We start from the raw sequence: 17,968 nt of genomic DNA on the forward strand, positions 1-17,968 counted from the left end.
TCAGACTGGCTGCAGACACTGAACATTATTCTGAGCCATATTATTACTAATAATGGTTATTTATCAGGCTCCTTTGTCCAAGGTGACTTACACCGTTAGGTTAAGAATTGTTAAGTAATGTATCCATTTCATATACCCAACTAATAATTTATGCAGCATGAATTCAGGTTAAGCACCATGATGAAGGCTGCCAGAGCTAGAGGAATTCAAACCCTGGTCTTATGACTGCAAGGTGATGGCTTCCACAACTACCTGCTGCCCCCACATGTATGGAATCCAACTCAGTTGAACAATGCGAGAATTTGTGTTCATCTTCATAAGAAATCACTCATTCAGCATCATTTCCATTAAAAAAAAAAAAATGCAATCAGTTGTTGTTAAACTAGGAACACTTCAGGTCTTTGTACACTGACTGGAGTTCAAGAAAAAGCACACAGTTTGGACAAAAGCACCCAAACACTGAAGAACTCCCCAGACTTGCACTGGGGGACACGGCCATCTAGACTCACCTGATCTCCACTTGATGATGTCACTGAATTCGCTGTTGGCTGCTCCATCAGCACTCTCCGTGACAGATGCCATGGTGGTTGTATCCCCCGCCTGGGTCACCAGCAGGGTTATAATCCTTTAGGCAAGTCCTTCACACAGAGTCCTGTGCTTTGCCTGTAACAGAATTTACAGGACAGTTTATCCTCCACATATATAACATCACATGAACGAAACATTCAAACCACTGAGTCAACGACACACTAATTTAGGGATCCACAATGCAATATGCACAAGTAGGAATGCGACTTCGCTCTGATCATGTTATCATCAAACCCTTTCAATATTCAACATTTCACTGAGGGCCAGTGGCTGGTTTAGTCATTGGGTTCCATCAGGTTGGTTTCAGCAGGACCAAGACATTACTTTAGGTGTTATAAAAGACTCGTCCCCCATTCTTATCCAGGACACCAACTGGAGACAGAATGACCTGGAGCCACAGAAACGTTGAGTCCTGTCTTTAATAGCAAAATTCGTCAGCATCAGCCACAACCCGAGGATCCCCAATGGGTCCCCCAGACAGGTATCACGGACTCATTAAATCAAACTAAGACCTCCAGAAAGTGTGACATCTCATCTCAGTCTGACTTGCTTTTTGGGCAAGTTTTTGGGTCTTTTTATGGTCACGGTACTGAACTGTTTAAGGTTGTCATTGGCATTTAGGCAAGCGGCGCCATTCCCGTTTCCATTCACAACTGTTAATAACACCCAACCTCCCTCAGGACTGACACCACTGCATGGCTCAGGCCAACACCAAGGGAGGTTGAAAGGTCAGAGTCAACACGCCAAGGGTCACTGAACGATGAAACGAGTGTGTACACATGAGGAGCGTAATCGACAATGTGTCGTGTCACTGCTCTCGGAGGTACAAGGGAATGTCATTCAAAGTCATTCATTAGGAAGGAACTTGCTGGAGGTTTTCAGGGTGACGTCACCAGCATCCGAGAAAAAAAAAGACAAAAGAGGACACTAGAGAGAGGTCCTAGAAAGGGGTCCTAGAAAGGGCTCCAAAGATGAGTGAAAAAGATGTATCACAAAGCAGGATCTCATGTCCTAGAAAGGGACCCAAAACACAAGTCACAATGGGGACCCAAAAACACAGTCTAAACATGGATGAAGAGGGGCTGCAAAAGAGGGGATCCCAAAGACAGCTGGTACTAAAGAGACGTTACAAAGACAGATCTAAATGAAGACACCCGGAAAGGTTCTAGATGGCCAGCATGGTCATTAAAGTGCAAAGAGCTCTTAACCAGTTAATAATAAAACAGCACAAGGCCCAACTGAGTTTAATGATCAAAATGAAACTCTGACAGGACCATTCTCCCTTTCAGTTCCTCAAACTGGAAGTGAAGCGCAGCAAAGAAAAGGGGTTGAGTGGAAATTTGAATAAATGCAGAAAAGTGTGTAGATTCAAGGCAGACAAAAAAAAAAAAAAAAACCAACTATGAACTCCATCCATGTTACTATGATCACTTTTACCCTTAAAAGCCACACTTCTACATCAGAAATATGATTTTTTAACTCAGGAATGCACAATTTCATCCCTCACATGCACACTTTGACCTCAGAATTGAACATTTTTTACCTCAGAAATACACATTTTTACCCCCAGACATGATACAAATTTACTTCAGAAATACACATTTTTACCTCAGAAATAAACTTTTGCACATGATGAAATACTCGTTTAGACATCAGATACCCACAGTTAGCCTGGAATTACCCACATCACTTGTTTTACCTCAGAAATACAGCCTTTCCGTACCCACACACGTCACTTGTAAACAGTATTTTCCTTCAAGCCCTGAATTCGCCGTTTTCCACACCACTTCGTTTTCTGCTGTCATTTTAATCCGATCAAAGCGAAACGAGTCGCTGGCGGAGCTCAGCTTTTAAGTAAATCTATCGAGCAAAGCAGAAGCGGAGTGAAGAGAGTAAACAGAGTAAAGAAACATGGCAGCTGCCGAAGGACACGGGACGGGAGCGGCTCAGCGGGAGACCCACACGTCTCTGAGGAGGTTCCGCCAGGCAGAGAGAGAGAGAAACAAACTAACTCCTCAGGCTCAGATGGAGCTTTTCGCAGCAGCAGGCAGGGCGGCGGAACCGGACATGCCCGTCGTCGGCCCACTTCATAACTTTTTTTTAACAACTTCAACTTTTACAAACTCTCAGGCAGCACGCTGACTGATGAAGTGCCCTCCCTTCACTCCATAATCATGGTCAATCACAGACGGGGTGTTTTCGTGCAGTTTCACACGATCCACCTCCACACTCACCTCCTCCTCCCCCGTCCCGCAGGAGTCCCGCGGCAGAGCCAGAGGTCCCCGCGCGCGCGCGCGCGCGCGCACCCACGCTCAGTTTACAGTCGATTTGCACACAGGACGGCCCTCGGGATTCCCAGCTGTACACACACACGCATCCCGGCGCGGCTCGGGTCGGCTTCGCCCGGTGTCCCACGGGATCCTCCAGCGCTGGCGGGTGGGCAGACAGACTGAGAGCTCGCAGTTCGGAGTTCAGACAGAGAGAGTTACTCCCCGTCGGGTCCCCGGACTCCCGATGCTGAAGCCTATATTAGTGTAACGTTACTCTACTGTAGTGTTGCTCTGATGTTAGTGTTCCGCTCGCGTGACGTTGACGTTCGCAGCGTTACTTTGTTGCGGCGCGCGCGAGCGCGTCGCGAACTTCGCTCCCGGGCGCGCGCTCCCGTTGCAAAGTTACAGTCCGGTGGAACATGGCGCGGTCCGTGTCACGTGACACCCCCCCCTACCCCTTTCCTCCTCCGCGCTGGATGTCAACGGACTGCAATGATCTGCGGTCAGAGTTACGGACACAAACTTAAAGGTGGTGTTTAATACACTCTTAATCGGTTCTGCGCCGGTGATGGATCAGTGTTCTCAGCTAATGAATGAAAGATGATGAATCCTTGCAGCAGAGAGCTGTAGAACGAATACACACAGAGAGAGAGAGAGAGAGAGAGAGAGAGAGTGAAGAAACTGTGGTAAATACAGACATGAGTTAATAAGTAAATGTCATATAGAGAGAGTTACAAGGGGATGAACTGGCTCTTCTGTTGTGTCTGAGGGGCCTTTTGCTCCTCTGTTTTGGTCTGGTGGGGCAGCCAGGTCTGACCCTCTATTTGCTGGAGTTAAAGACAAAACCAAAACCCTTCAAACATACACTGAGTTTATTTCAAATATTTTCACTGTGTCGTTGAAAGTGCTTCTTTTATACTTATTATTCAATCGACATTCTTCCAGTTACAATTATTTTTATGACCAGACTGTACACAGTTCAGACGTTGACACATTCGGATCTTAGGAGGCTGAATTTATTATCCAATTGCATTGCAAAATTTTATTAAAAATTAAGCAGTCGTTCGCTCCAATTTTTCTTTGTGTGGATTACGAGAGTTCCCTTTCAAACTAATCAAATTGAGAGGGATATTTAATGATATTTAATCATAAAAACTTTTTTAGAAAAAAACTTAATTGCAACAACGTTTGTACTTCTTTTGGACATTATTTTATTATATCCTTTTTACATAACAGGAAGCTTTATTAATGTCACATGATATAATTCAAATCTCCCTTTAGAAACATTTTGCAGTAGTGAATTAAATTCATTTTTCAGAAATGTAATTATTATGATTAATAATGGAAATGCTGAAAATGTCAAATGTGAGTAGATTTCAAGAGGAAGAAGAGGAAACATGTCAACTCATCCCGATTGTCATCCTTCCTCATCCTAGGCTCCAAAGTCAATGCCTGGTTGTGTCCTCCCTGATCTGGGATCAGCCGCCTCTCCTCGTGGTCTTCATTATAAATAAACTACGAGCGGGGCTGTCCATCTGATCCAAGATCAGTTTTTGACTTCAACAGATGCGTAGCGGCCCAGCTCAATGGGCCTTTTGTGTGGATCCTCCCATGCGGTACAGAAGCAGGGCTGCACTGGAGCGTGTACCCAGGTGTTGGGTGGCAGTCAGCTGACACAGGGGGGGGGGCACCAGGTGAGATGAGATGGGGGTCAGGGTGGAGGAGCCTATATAGCCTTATAACCCTATAAAGTGCGTTGAACAGACCTGTTAACTACATGAACAAATAATAACAACAATGTCCAAATGCCCAGGAACAAACCGCACAACTGCCTAGAATTCCACTGCACCTTAAGTGCGATACAGCAGCGAATTTGAATTAGAGCAGATAGCAATAATAATAAATAATAAATCTCCCTTCATTGCACTCCTCCCCCCCACCTTCCAGTCTCTTGCATTTAAATGTTTGCTGTATAATATTCAACAGCTGTTTTTTCTTTTTATTTATGTTCGGTTCGTTTGCGCGTGTCTGTATTTTCTTATATGTCCTATGCTGTACGTTGTATGATTAATTTCTGCCTGGGATTAAAGTTTAATTAATTAATTCTTTCGCTCATTCATTCATAAATACGTGCAAACGAAAGCGCGGAAATGCAGAGACGCGCTGCGAGCGACCCCTTGTGGCCACTGGTGAAAATGGCGCTCAGTGCCGCGGTTTGTGGTCGGTCAAATAACACAGCAAAGAAATGTGACGCGCGCGGGGTTCTGCTAAAAATTCAGATTTCCTGGAAAAGCTTGATATTACATCGACGGATACAAGTGAGGCGGCGCACAACGCAATGTCGCAGTGCCTGGAGAAATTCCACCCACGTGCAGTACCACGGACCCCCGAAAGGGGGCGATATACACGTTTGCATTCACCCATAAGAAGCGCTCACGCATTTGCGGCTCATACCGGGTGTGGTTTTACGCTGCACGCGCGCACGGTGGAGGTGCGCTTCTCGCGACCTGGTTCATCCGAAGCGACGCCGCGATCCCGCGTCTCCTCCGCGCCTGTAAACCTGTCCGTTCATTTGCGTGAATCCGTTCTCGTGTGATCTTTGCACGGGTTCGAGAACCTGCGTGCGTGTTTTTTTGCGCGTTTCCCACCGTCGCGTTTTAATGTAAAGATCCCATTTATCTTGTTTAATTCTCTTAATAAAACAGTGGGACTCCGTACCAGGAGTGGGGTTCGAACCCACGCGGATATACATCCATTGGATCTTAAGTCCAACGCCTTAACCACTCGGCCATCCTGGTGAACGTAACCAACGGACCCAGTTGCCTCATTTATATAGTTAATGGGCACCAAACCATTGCCCTGCTCGCGCCGCACATTTGCTCATAAACAAGCATGAATATTTCCATGAAAACATCAGATACTTTCACACGTTTTCGGTGGCTTTCGCGCTTCATTCTTGCTGCTGAGCCTGATCTGTGTGCGTCGTGGGAGCGCAGCCCCAGCGCGAGACACGAACAAACAACAAAACACGCGCAGTCAGTCAGTCGGTCGGTGCCGGACTCTCAGGTGTGTCTCCTGTGTCCTCACCGCTACACGTCCCTGTTTTTGGACACCGAGCGCTGTATAGTTTAGGAGTTCTTGCTTTTTTCAACGTGTCATGTTTAATATTAATTGTGTGCTGTCACTTTAAGGGAGTTTCGCCAACCCCCTCGCTCTCTCTCACTGGGTGGGAGTCGCACCTGCTACTTTGTATACATTACTAAACGCCTTTATAATTACACAATATTAAACATATATATATCACATACCAAAAATAACTTGTGCGTTTTATAACCTGTAGCAAGGGGCCGATGACGTTTCTGCGGGGTTAGAGAGTCTTAGCGCGAGACACGGTAGGTCACACTTGGGGGGCGACGCACCTCCTAGCCTAAGATTTCTGGTAAAAGTGGTGATGGTGCTGCTAGGCTGGTGGTGGTGAATAAGCGAGCTCTTCTTTCCACTTCCATTTCTCAATTGACCAAGGCTAAAAACACAAGTGCTGACTCAATGGGTTCTGGGGATAGGGTCCAGAACCCCAGCACCCTGCCTCGGACAAGAGGTTCATGACAGTGACTGAGCAAAAAAAGCCTCGTGGACTCCCTCCGTGAAAGTCACACGCTGCCTTGAACAGAGACTGAGAAACGTCACCGTCGGTATGCAGTCGGGCCAGAAAACCTTACGGCTTAAAGTTGGTTTCGGAAAAATGCAGAAAAGCAAGAAGGATCGTACTGCAGTGTACCGCGGTGCAAAGAACGTGAACATTCATGATGAATAATGACATTGTAATGGAGGAGCACAAACTGCTGAGATGTTCCAGGGGTTCAGGTTGTGGCTGAAATAAACACTTTATTGTCAAAGAGAAAGGCCTGAGGCTCACAAAAAACAACTTATAAACCCTGCTTTTATTCTATAAAACATCCAAAGAAGCTAAAATGTTACCACTTATCACACCTTTGTAGCCGATAAATTAAAGGGGCAATCACTAAGGGATGCACTGTGACCCTGTCAACATGCAGTACTTTTTAAACCCAGTTAAAATAGCCAGTTTTTCTAGTATTTTACTAGAAAGTTCCATGTCTGAGGTGGAAATTCATCTCAGGATCTCAAAGGGAATGATTTGTGGGAGCTCAGCAGATACAATACATTCAAATAAACATGAATACACGAGGGCTGCAGAACATGCCGGAAGGTGGTTTCTATTGGTTCATACAGCCATGAAAAGAGGAGCAGGGGCGAAACATGCGCCTCCACGGGTTCTTCCTCTTGTACCTCACGGCCCTCTTGATCCCGGTGTTGCCCGAGCCCAAGTAGTCGCACGTGGCCAGGACGTTGGCCTCGATGCTGTCCAGCGTGCCGCCCTGCTCCTCCACCAACTGCGCCACCAGCTGGAAGAGCTCGTGGACGTCACGCACGCAGGTCTCCAGGGCCAGCAGCTCCTGGCGCCGCTCCTCCATCCTGCTGAGGGTCGAGCGTGACATTCCGAGGCCTTGCGCGAACATGTTCCACCTGCCCGTCTCGATCATCTCATCGAGCTGACGGTTGCTAAGCGACCGGCCCAGGATGCCCGCTTGCCTCTGGATGCGCCTCTTGCAGTTGTCCCGCTGCGCCGCCTCGGCCCGGTCGCACTCCAGCACGGCGTCGCGGAGCCCGCCGGCAATGGAGACGTACTGGGCGCGTGCGATGCGCACCACCGCCCTCTCGGCGCCATGCTGCTCCTCCAGCTCTGCGGTCAGGCTGCGCAGCCTTCGCAGTCGCCGGCGGAGACCCTCCGCTCGCACCCGGACGTCCTGGGCGATGGCGTTGGAGCCGCGCTTGATGCTGCTGATGCGTCGCACGGACGTCAGGAAGCGGCCGCTTTGTTTAGCGAGCCGCTTGACATCCATCCGGAGGGCGGCGATCTCCTGCCGCATGGACTGCACCTCCTTGAAGACCTTCTCCAGGTCCTGGTCCCTGTGAACTTGTGACTCATCGTCCCCACGGCAACCAAATGCCTCCTCCCGGTCCGAGGCCTCCGAGGAGATGCGCCGCAGCTCGCAGAGTCGATCCCTCATCGCCGATTCGTAACCGGCATCCTCCCAGTCACGAGGCACTTTTCTGAACTCACCCACACGTCAGAGGTGGAACGGAGGCGGTGCGACTCGGGTCCCGCTGTCACCTGTGACCGAGAGGTCACCGAACCGACTCCAAAAAGTATAACGGAAAATAACTCTGAGGGTTATTAAAATAACCTCCCGGAGATCATAGGAGACAGAGTTTTCACACGCAGCACGTGCCGGTGAGGAGCAGCGTTTGGTCACAAAGCAGGGGGAGGGGCTTATTAACCAGACACAGGTGTGTGTGTGTGTGTGTGAGAGGGGCCTGCAGAGTGGAACACACACCCTTGCCTGTTCCACACACACCTGCCACACATAGCATTCTCATGAGTTCACGTTAGCTTATACACACTGCTAGGTGTGTTATTGATTGCTGATTGATTGATTGATTAGGGTCCAGGTGTAGAGGACAGCAAAAAAAAGTCATGACCTCATGGGAAGAGCAACTTTAAAACACTTTTTTTAAGCAAACTGTATATACGGTGCGACCGGAACACCGAACGCACGACTGGCGCCGACCTTCCGTGACAAAGTGACAGCCTCCACGACTTCAGCAAACTGATCGCTTTTAATATTCATTAAGAACTGGCTCCATTGGGAATTTAACATTTTCAGACACAAGTTAAACTACGCTCTCAATCTTTTCACGCAGCAGACAAACATCCAGAAATTTATTAGAATACACTGTGAGATCAGCTTGTGCAGGAAAAACTGCAATGATAAATTTAGAAAGTTATAACAGGTTTTTCCCCGCACAATTACAACCTTGGGGCTACAGCCTGTATCTCACCTGCTCCTCAGCTCCTGAACTGGCCAATCTTCAGCCTCAGCTCTACACATTTAATTCACAAATATTTTTACAAGTTTAATTTAAAAAAAAAAAAAAAAAATAGATGTGGACTGAATGAGACCATTTCCAATCTGACATGTATTCACTGATCATTTTAATAAAGGGTCAAAAACATTTATCGCAGAGTGAAAAGAATGGGTCTCCCTGTATTTAAGTTCATTTATACTGTAACAGGGTAGAATTCACACAGTAGTGAGTAAAATGAGACAACGGGTGTTTCCAGACATCCCCCTATTCGGGAGTTATTTTTAGCCGTTCCCAAGTGGGGCTGAGGACCGAGGTTTGACAAGGCAGCTCCCCCCAACCAACCCTCAACCCAGTGTGTGACTGGACCACCCATCCACACCGAGTCCTCCAGCTCTCCTTCGCTGTTTCAGTTCACTCATTGACATTGACAGTGTGAGCGCCCCCTACAGGGCAGCGCCACCCCTCGTTCACTGCCAGCAAAACATCCTTTTCAGTGCTGGCAGCTGGAATTAAGGCTAGGGTGATGTAAAAATTAAAAGTAGAGAGTAAAAAAAAGGAAGAGGAAGGGAAGTAGACCCTTCCCGGAGAGTCTGTCGTCCTCCACAATTCAGTCGTCCCTCTAAAACCAGAGGTCACTTGTAACAGGGGAAGCAGCCGCAGAAGATCCTCTTGAAGGGGTTTTTACTGTCGTACTTCTTGGCCGTGCCGAGCTTCACCATGGCGCAGCCGAGCTCCGCGTCCGTCTTGTTGATGTTGGCCTGGATGGTGTTCATCATGGGCCCCTGCTCCTCCACCAGCAGAGCCGCGTCCAGGAAGAGCTCGTGGAGACTCCGCACGCGGTTCTCCAGCTCCAGCAGCTCCTTGTGGCGGCTCTCGATCTGGTTCAGGGCCGAGTACACCGTCTTGCCCTCCACCTGCACGTTCTCCGTGAACACGTTCCACTGGTCGTTCGCCATCATCTCCTCGATCTGCTCCCCGCTGACCTCCTTGCCCACGATCTCCAGCTGCCGCTGCAGGTTGGACTTGCAGTTCTCACGGTGGGACATCTCGGCGTCGTTGTACTCGAACATGGCGTCCCGGAAGTTGTTGCTCAGGCACACGTACTGAGTGCGGGCGACGCGCGCCACCGCCGAGTTGCTCCCCTGGGTCTCCTCCAGCTCCTTGCTCCGTGCCGCCATCTTCTGAAGGCGCGCCAGCACGGCCTCGCCGCGGGACTTGATGTCGGCCGCGATGGCGTTCGAGTCCTGGCTGATGGCGCTCATGGTCGCGGCCTCGCTGAGAATGCGCGAGTTCTGCTCCCTCAGCCGGTTCACGTCCAGCCGGATGAGCTGGATCTCGCGCCGGATCTCCTGCGCCTCCTCGAACACTGTGTCCAGGGAGCGGTTATGGTCGAACACCACGGCCTGCTGCGGCTCCACGTCGTCCAGGTCCACGTTGCTGAAGGTGTCCGACGTGGACATGGACTCCTGGCCATCAGCGGGAACCTCCTGCAGCTCAGTCAGTCGGTCCCTCATGTCTGCGTTGGGGAGGAACACACAGCACAGGTGCTGTAGAACAGCCAGCCAGCCACTCACTCACTCACTCACTCACTCACTCACTCACACTCTCACACACCAGGCAACAGCATCCTTCAGAGAGACCGCCTACAGATACACTTTCCTTAAAGTATTTTACCTACATGTCACCGAAGGTATGCGAGCACCTGTCTCACCTAACGAGTCCACCCTGTTTGTCCTACCTGAGGATCAGCAGAACTTCCACACCACACATGATGCAGAGACACACGTAACACTTTTGGAACTTAATACTGTCTTTTTACGCGTTTTCGCACGAAAAGAGAGACGAGGCTCTTTCCGCCCGGTGCGTTATGTCCCGCGCGCAGCTGCCAGCGCGCGCCAACATGAAGGGCAACTCGAGCGGTCTCGCGCGTCCAGCAGCCGCGCGCAGGGCGTCTGAAGCTGCGCGAGACTCACCGTTCCGCTGCTGTCCCGTCCAGGTGCTGCGCAGGTGTGGAGAAGCGTCGCGCGTCCGCCAGGTGGGGCGTAGAGGGGTTGATAAAATCAATCAGCTCATTATCCAATCACAGCGCGGGGATCGTTAAACGCGCGCGCGCGCACACACACACACACACAGTAACATTCTCCACACCTTCACTTCGGGTTCCTTTTAAAGGAGATATAAATTATTATCATGAATATGAAATATATCCCCATTCTGTGCGCGTAATCCCCCCCACCGCCCCCAAGGGTACTCACCCTCGCATGGCTCGCGCCCCGCTCCACAGAAAGAAGGACCCCGTTCAGATCGAGAAGCTCACCGCCGCTCAACGATCGGAGGTTCGAGCTCTTACACGTGTGGGGTGAGCGGCTTTGGCGGAGAGTCCTCGCGCGCGCGCTTCCCCATTCCTCGCGCGCTCGGGAATGCGCGCGTCAGTGTGACGGAGCATCAACAAAGAAACACACTCATCGAGATCGGTCCGCCTGAAAGACCGAGAGGTTGTCCTCATTTCTGTTGGACAAACACAAGGAAGTACTTGATACTGTACATTACTGCAGTTTTACTTCCTAACACGTACCACCTGAAACCTTGTCCTACGGGGTCGCGGGGAGCCAGAGCATAACTCGGCAACACAGGGCGTTAGGGTGGAGGGGAAGAGGATACACCGAGGACGGGACGCCAGTCCGTCACGGGGCACCCCAAGTGGGACTCGAACCCCAGACCCACCGGAGAGGGGGACCTGGTTAAGCCCGCTGCGCCACCACGGCCCTTGCTGAAAGTCTGAAATTTACATTATTCAGTTGAAACTTTGCACCAACTTAGCATTGATACAGTTGGGTGATTTTTACCGTATCAGCTGGTGTTAAGCACCTCGATCAAAGGTATTATAGCAGGACTGCAATCCGAACCCGGGTCTTGGGGGACAAGGAAACAGCTGTAACCATTACGCCACCTGCTGTCTTTTTCTGTGTTCATTTCCCATGAAATTTGCAAGGGCACAAAGTCCCGCGATGTCATGTTACATAAATATGAGCATATTAAGTCATGAATGTTTGTTTATTTTTTTAATACGAATCAGAATGGATCACCAGTCCAGCTAGGCTAGGGTGTCTGGTTCCACACCCTGTCCAACTCGACGGGAATAAGTTTCTCCATTCATCATTTCCGATAATTAAAATGTTTGTAGGTATTTTCTGATTCATGGCATCTCGTGATGTGCTCATGTTCTGGTGACTGAGTCGCGTTTCCACTCAGTTTGGTGTCACTACTCTGTACCTCCAAGGGGGACCAAGGTGAGGAAGTCCAACTAGGAAAAACTTCTGCCTTTGGACTCAAAGGTCGCAGGTTCGACTCCTACCTTCGGCTGCTGCAGTACCCTTGAAGAAGGGATGAGGAAAATTACCAGCTAAATAAATAACTATAAGTGACTGGTGATCAATGAGTAAGGACGCTTTCCCGCGTCTCCACCTCTTCCAAGTTCCGCATCTGAACACCAGGGGGCGCGGTTGACGCATAGAACCGCGAGAAGGGTTCGAGTTCAGAGCGGTGTACGAACACGTGTTCATTTAGCGGTCACTTCTCTCCAAAGCGACGTACATTTCCTAGAAAATACTGTGTTCATTACATTAGGAGAAAAGGACACTAGGTGCAGACGTGTGATTCTTAAGTACGGTTAGTTTCTTTCCACCATATAAACCAGTGTTCATCACACGAGTAGCTGCATGAAACTTCATACGAATATCGACTAAACGAACCCTGTGCTCAGCACCAGTGGGGGCACATTTACGTTGCCTTAGGAGTAAAAGAATGCCAGAAGAACATAGAAAATTAAATGAATATGTGAATACTTAAATAAATACTAAACTGAATGGGAAAAAAAAAAACACATTATGCACGTGAGTCCCATGATTACAAAACCCGAAGCGAATATAATAAAAGTGTAAGTCTGTGCGTCCGCACCACTCCACTTGTGCGAGTCGTGTCGATGAGCTCGAAGGATTTGTTTTACATTACATTTTTACATTTATTTATTTATCAGACACTTCTCCAAAGCATCTTCCAATGAACTCTATGTAGTGTTATCAGCCCACACACCACGTGGTGACTTACACTGCTGGATACACTACTTACACTGGGTCACTCATCCATACATCATCCATACATACTGATGATCAGTGGAACACACACTCTCTCTGTGTCACTCACACACCATGGGGGAACCTGAACAGCATGTCTTTGGACTGTGTGAGGAAACCAGAGCATCCGAAGGAAACCCACGCAGACACGGAGAGAACATGCAAACTCCACACAGACTGAGCGGGGATGGAACCCATGTCCTTTTGAACCACCGGTTTTAAATAAAATCCGAGCAAACGCAACAAAAAGAGTCTGTGGCTTCACTCCACGTCCCCCCCCAAGATTCCAGTCATTGCGCTCCGTGGCCTCTTGCGTGGCGAGAGTCATTCGTTCTAATGACGTCACGAGTGAGTTTGCAAAAGTAAGTTTAGAAAAGTGGCGGCGCGTGCCCCGGAGTGTGTTGCTAGGAGACCGACGGCACGGATCACATGATGTGAGTGTGACTGAACCCGCAGTGGACGCAGGTGGAGACTCGCAATTGGAAGAGTCCTTCGAGGCTCGGGTCCGCTGTGGGGGGTCCGCTGCGGGGGTGCTTCAGGCCCCCCGGAGTCTCCCTGGGTCACCTATTGTTGGAATAAAGAAAAGAACGGCGCCCCCTACCTGGAGTAAAATTTGAACACACCACTTTTTTATATGAAAAATTCTCGTGCGAGTACTAGTAGAAAAAAGGCTGGAGAAACGTGGGGGTGGGGGGATAGAATAACTAGAAGAATAACTAAATGGCGTAAAATAAATAATGATGGAAATTTACAAAAAAAATACAAATGAGATAAGTAAAGCTCAATATAAAACGCAGTAAGAGCTTCTGCTAAATGAATCAATGAATAAATGTACTTCATGTAACCCAGCTTTCCATATTTCCTCCCTTCATCATAGGCCTCTTAAAGTTGACCAAAGAGAATCTAAGGGCGCAGTAAAAAAAAATGAAAAGCTGCGTAAAACATGGTTTATTTTTGCCTAACCGATAAACGTGTAACATGGTAAAGTAACGTAATATAACATGGGCGATGTTTACCTTTATTTCTCGGGGGGGGGGGGGTCTCCACCATTCACAGGGGGCAGCTGGTAGTGTAGTGGTTAGAGCTGCTGCCTTTGTTTGTCGCAGGTTCGGATCCCCTCTCCAGCTGTTGTACCCTTGAACAAGGTACTTACCCTAAATTTCTCCAGCAAACGTACCATGGTAAGTAACTGTAGGTATATCTTAACAGTGTAAGTCACTTTGGAGTAGACTCAGCTACATGGATGAATGTATGTAATGTACACTGTTTCGGTGTTAGGAACAGTGTTTAGCGTCCACGTGGTAGAGCGCGACTCCCGCGTGTCTCTGTGGTTCTTCTGCTGCAGGATCGACAGGCTGGTCGCTATCAGAGAAGAAACTCCAAGTTGTCTTCTGCTTATCGAACTGTGTCGTTTAATGGCCATGAACCACGAAAGTTTCCACAATGCTCGCTCACAGTCACGCTCGTGAACGTGTAGGATCACGGGGGTCCGGAGCCTATCGGAGCTCGTACACTCTCTGCCCCACGATTGAACTTCAGCCTCCTGTTTCTCCGAAACGTGTTTTCAGTCAGAGCAGCACTGCGACGTATCACACCTGAAAGGAAAAGCAAAATGTAAAATTAAATACATTAAAACCGGAGTTGTGTTTTAACCTTGTGTCTTGTTTCCATATATTGTTACCTGAGTAACAAAAGCTTCTTTCAGCTTTGTTTGCATTTAGTCATTTAACTGACGATTTCTTTCAATTATTTACCCATTTACACTGTGGGGTATTTTCGGATAAGCACCTTGGGCAAGGGTACTAGGCTGGAGGTGGGATTTGAACCTGCAACCTTGGGGTCCCGCTTCATTAAAACGTTTTCAGTGTTATTAAAACATGATTATTACTCTCAGTTATGAACCTGACATATACACGACATCTCAGTATCAAGTATAGTGGGTAGGATTCAATTTTACATTTAATTTTACAGTACATAGCCTGGAATTAGTATTACAGCTACTTAGAAATTATATTATATTATATTAAGGAAATGCCATATTGATACTGACATGGGGGGGGGGGGGGTCACTGGTTGGGGGTAAAACGTTAGGTATTGCACATAAAAGTCGCGCGTGTACATTGAGAGTTCTTAAAAACGAACATGAAACATTTTTTTTCTGACTGATGTCCTTGAATTCCACCACTGTGTCCCTGGTGGGGACAGTTAATAGGAAGAGCGCGTGACGGGAATTAACCACCACTGATGGGGTTTGATAACAGTCCCACCCGTTTAGGGAACAGTTGCTAGTAGAGGGGTTGGTGCGACTGCTTTCTAAACCTGAGGCTGGAGGTTCGAAACTCACTCAAATCAGTTGCAGTACCTTTGGTAAAGTTACCGAGCTGAGTAAAGGGGTAACTAAATAATTGTGTCGCTTTGGGGGGGAAGAAAGGTTTAGGTGAAGTTGTACATTTACTATGGTAATTCCGGTGAAATAGGGGTTCCCAAAGCTGCATTAAATCCTGGGACTAGAAGTTAGAACGCAAACCAGTTCAGAGATCAGCGCCACCAACACTCTGCTGCGTCATCGGGACGTCCACAAAACCACAAAGAATGAACATGATGGATAAAAGAGGGATGTCTAACATGAATTAACACGTCGTGTGTGTGTATGTGGGGGAGTGTCAGTGTGTTGTAACACGCCGGTGGTGGAGGAAGCTCTGGCTCCCGCCAGTTCAAAGCCTGAATCAAACATAAAAAAACGGCGAGAACTCGGAGATACCGATAAGAACAGAAATAAACGCAAATCAATCAAAGCGACAGACAAGTCGGTGAGTGACGTCATCGTCGCCCTGTTTCTAACCGCGTTCCCGATGATGTAGTCAAGTTACTAACTGTTCGCACAAACGCGCGACATTATTTCATCAACACGACCTGTATCTCGGGAGAAGAAGCACACGTGTATCATTTGCTGAGTCCAACCTGAATTTCGCAGACTGATAAATCCACGGACAAGAGTTTTTCCACCCCCCACCCCCCCCCGCAGGCGACTTTTCGTGAACGCGCACAGGCTCGCTCCCGCGACCTCAGCACAGGGCGAGCATTTGAGGCTGAGACGAATACCGGCGTTGAAGCTCCTCCACATCTCCACCATGAGACTGTCGGTGTTGGTTCGGGGCGCCTGTCGCGGCTTCCCCCCCCCTGCGCCGGTGATCCGGTCCCGGTCCCGATCCCGCTCCTCCTGGTCCCGCTCCTGGTGCTTCGGGTCCCGACTCGCAGGGGGGCTCCCGGACTCCGACTCCAGCATCGGCGCAACCCCGCCGTGCATCCGCGGTTCGAGTTCTACCGGGGGGGGCGGCTCGTTCGGGGGCGTGAGGAGGAGTATGGAGGAGGAAGAGCGGCCCGTGGAGGCGACCCTCAGGTACGGAGCCCTGGCTGGAACTAACGGAGAATCATTGTTTCATCGCACTGACTGATAGCAGGTCGTTTAAGCGAGAGCAGGAAGGGTTTTAATAACTCTGAAAGTCGCGAGACGAGAAGGAACGAGACTCGAGAGTTGAGTACGATTCAGGTAAGAGTGTTCAGCGATGAGTGGCGCACACACTCTCTTTCTGTGCGAACCCACAAGCGAGCGGCGACGCGCTACAACACCACGTGCGTCCAGGGTACCGCCGGGAGGGGGAGGGTCAGCTGATGTAACACTCCTCACTTTTTGCCGCCGCGTGCCGCTTTGTTACATTGTTTCCAGTGGTTTCCCTTCTCAGCGTTCGTAACGCGGTCCCTCAGTGAGTGTGTGTCTAATCGGTGTGGGGGGGCACGTCCCCCCCAGCGCCGAATAATCAAGTATACTGCCCCCCCCCCCTCCCGTGTTTGTCGTTATCCCCGCTGCATGTTATTTGCCATTTTTTGCCCCCCAGAACTTTTCAAGTTTACACTGAGCGACAAACGACTGAGTTGCGCATGTTCAAAGATACGAACATTTTCTTTGTGTAATGTACTGAATGTAAAGTTTGGTTTTAATTAAGCTTTTCCACATTTCTCATTTTTAATTCGCTTACTCTGAGGGGGTCAGTAACGCACCCAAGCTGAACAGGACTGTGACTCTGCCTTAATTCAGCCCCCTGTCCATAGTGTTCACAGCTGACATCTGGTGACCCTTAGTGTTGGCGATTCTAAAGGCTTTACTGTTACCTTGGAAACCAAAGTGGCATCAAAAAAGCTGAAAGTAACGGGAAGATGAGGAGAGTTGACCATGAATCACTTAAAAAAAGAGTTTGTATGCTTTGTCAGAGATTTTATTTTTTTATTTCAATGCAGCAGAAGCCTAAAGAAAATAAAAAATTTGTCAGAATTTTTTGAAGAAATTCCAGGTGTTTGGAAAAAAATGTATAGAACCTGTAAACTGGGTGAAGTCTGTATTATTAAACTTTTATTTATTGCAAGTTAGGTGCCACTTCTGGTTCCTGTTGTGTAAACTGGGGAGTGTGTATACACACACACACACACACTCTTAGGTACCCTGCACTGTACATATATACACACACACATTTTCCAAACTGCTTGTCCCATATGGGGTTGCGGGGAACTGGAGCCTAACCCGGCAACTCAAGGCGTAAGGCTGGAGGGGACACACCCAGGACGGGACGCCAGTTTGTTGCAAGGCACCCCCAGCGGGACTCGAACCCCAGACCCATGGGAGAGCAGGACCCGGTCCAACCCACTGCACCACCGCACCCCCCGCTGTACATATACACACACACACACACACATTTTCAGAACCGCTTGTCCCTTACGGGGTCACGGGGAACCGGAGCCTACCCGGCAACACAGGGCGTAAGGCCAGAGGGGGAAGGGGACACACCCAGGACGGGACGCCAGTCCGTCACAAGGCACCCCAAGCGGGACTTGAACCCCAGACCCACCGGAGAGTAGGACTGCGGTCCAACCCACTGCGCCACCGCACCCCCGCTGTACATATATTAAAACCCAATACTGTGAGGCTGTGCTATAGAACACACACACACACACACACACACACACACACACACT

At 49.0% G+C, this 17,968-nt stretch overlaps 4 protein-coding genes and 1 non-coding gene across 12 annotated transcripts in view; 1 reads left to right on the forward strand and 4 right to left on the reverse strand.

Annotated features, from left to right (window-relative positions):
- Positions 1–3,271, reverse strand: part of utrn (utrophin) — a 110,192-nt gene extending 106,921 nt beyond the window's left edge. For all 3 annotated transcript variants that reach the window (XM_018730242.2, XM_018730239.2, XM_018730238.2), the window contains exons 1-2: positions 2,823–3,271; positions 510–663 (exon numbers count right to left, since the gene is read on the reverse strand). In XM_018730242.2, the coding sequence (XP_018585758.1) occupies positions 510–582 (73 nt within the window). In that variant the 5' untranslated portion in view covers positions 583–663; positions 2,823–3,271. The remainder of the gene's footprint in view (positions 1–509; positions 664–2,822) is intronic.
- Positions 3,272–5,573: 2,302 nt separating this feature from the next.
- Positions 5,574–5,656, reverse strand: trnal-uaa (transfer RNA leucine (anticodon UAA)). The gene has a single exon. It is a non-coding gene; the product is annotated as a tRNA-Leu (tRNA).
- Positions 5,657–6,734: 1,078 nt separating this feature from the next.
- LOC108920984 (syntaxin-11-like) lies at positions 6,735–8,144 on the reverse strand. The gene has a single exon (XM_018730152.2). The coding sequence runs from the start codon at positions 7,946–7,948 to the stop codon at positions 7,094–7,096; it is 855 nt and encodes a 284-aa protein (XP_018585668.2). The 5' UTR covers positions 7,949–8,144; the 3' UTR covers positions 6,735–7,093.
- A 775-nt stretch (positions 8,145–8,919) lies between these two features.
- On the reverse strand, positions 8,920–11,416 carry stx11b.1 (syntaxin 11b, tandem duplicate 1). Of its 4 annotated transcripts, none has more exons than XM_018728926.2 (3): positions 11,063–11,416; positions 10,781–10,806; positions 8,920–10,323 (listed from the first exon to the last, which is right to left on the reverse strand). In XM_018728926.2, the coding sequence occupies exons 1-3, from the start codon at positions 11,068–11,070 to the stop codon at positions 9,440–9,442; spliced, it is 918 nt and encodes a 305-aa protein (XP_018584442.1). In that variant the 5' UTR covers positions 11,071–11,416; the 3' UTR covers positions 8,920–9,439. The 4 variants fall into 4 exon arrangements, with proteins under 4 accessions (XP_018584442.1, XP_018584446.1, XP_018584463.1 ...); XM_018728930.2 differs by having other exon boundaries at positions 10,781–10,970; XM_018728947.2 differs by lacking the exon at positions 10,781–10,806.
- Positions 11,417–15,395: 3,979 nt separating this feature from the next.
- mthfd1l (methylenetetrahydrofolate dehydrogenase (NADP+ dependent) 1 like) overlaps positions 15,396–17,968 on the forward strand; it is a 28,873-nt gene continuing 26,300 nt past the window's right edge. The window contains exons 1-2 of one of the 3 annotated variants that reach the window (XM_029253191.1): positions 15,396–15,750; positions 15,915–16,340. In XM_029253191.1, the coding sequence (XP_029109024.1) occupies positions 16,072–16,340 (269 nt within the window). In that variant the 5' untranslated portion in view covers positions 15,396–15,750; positions 15,915–16,071. Of the gene's footprint in view, positions 15,751–15,914; positions 16,491–17,968 lie in introns of those variants that run through there. The other 2 variants (XM_029253199.1, XM_029253197.1) reach the window with 2 other exon arrangements.

Source organism: Scleropages formosus, chromosome 1, assembly GCF_900964775.1.
Source record: "Scleropages formosus chromosome 1, fSclFor1.1, whole genome shotgun sequence".
In the NCBI taxonomy this organism is placed as follows: Eukaryota; Metazoa; Chordata; class Actinopteri; order Osteoglossiformes; family Osteoglossidae; genus Scleropages; species Scleropages formosus.

Coding starts and splice junctions, on each gene's coding strand:
- LOC108920984 (XM_018730152.2), bottom strand. CDS start 7,948: ATGAGGGATCGACTCTGCGAGCTGCGGCGCATCTCCTCGGAGGCCTCG.
- stx11b.1 (XM_018728926.2), bottom strand. Junction 10,324..10,780: donor GACGGGACAGCAGCGGAACG/GTGAGTCTCGCG, acceptor TCCCCAACGCAG/ACATGAGGGACCGACTGACT.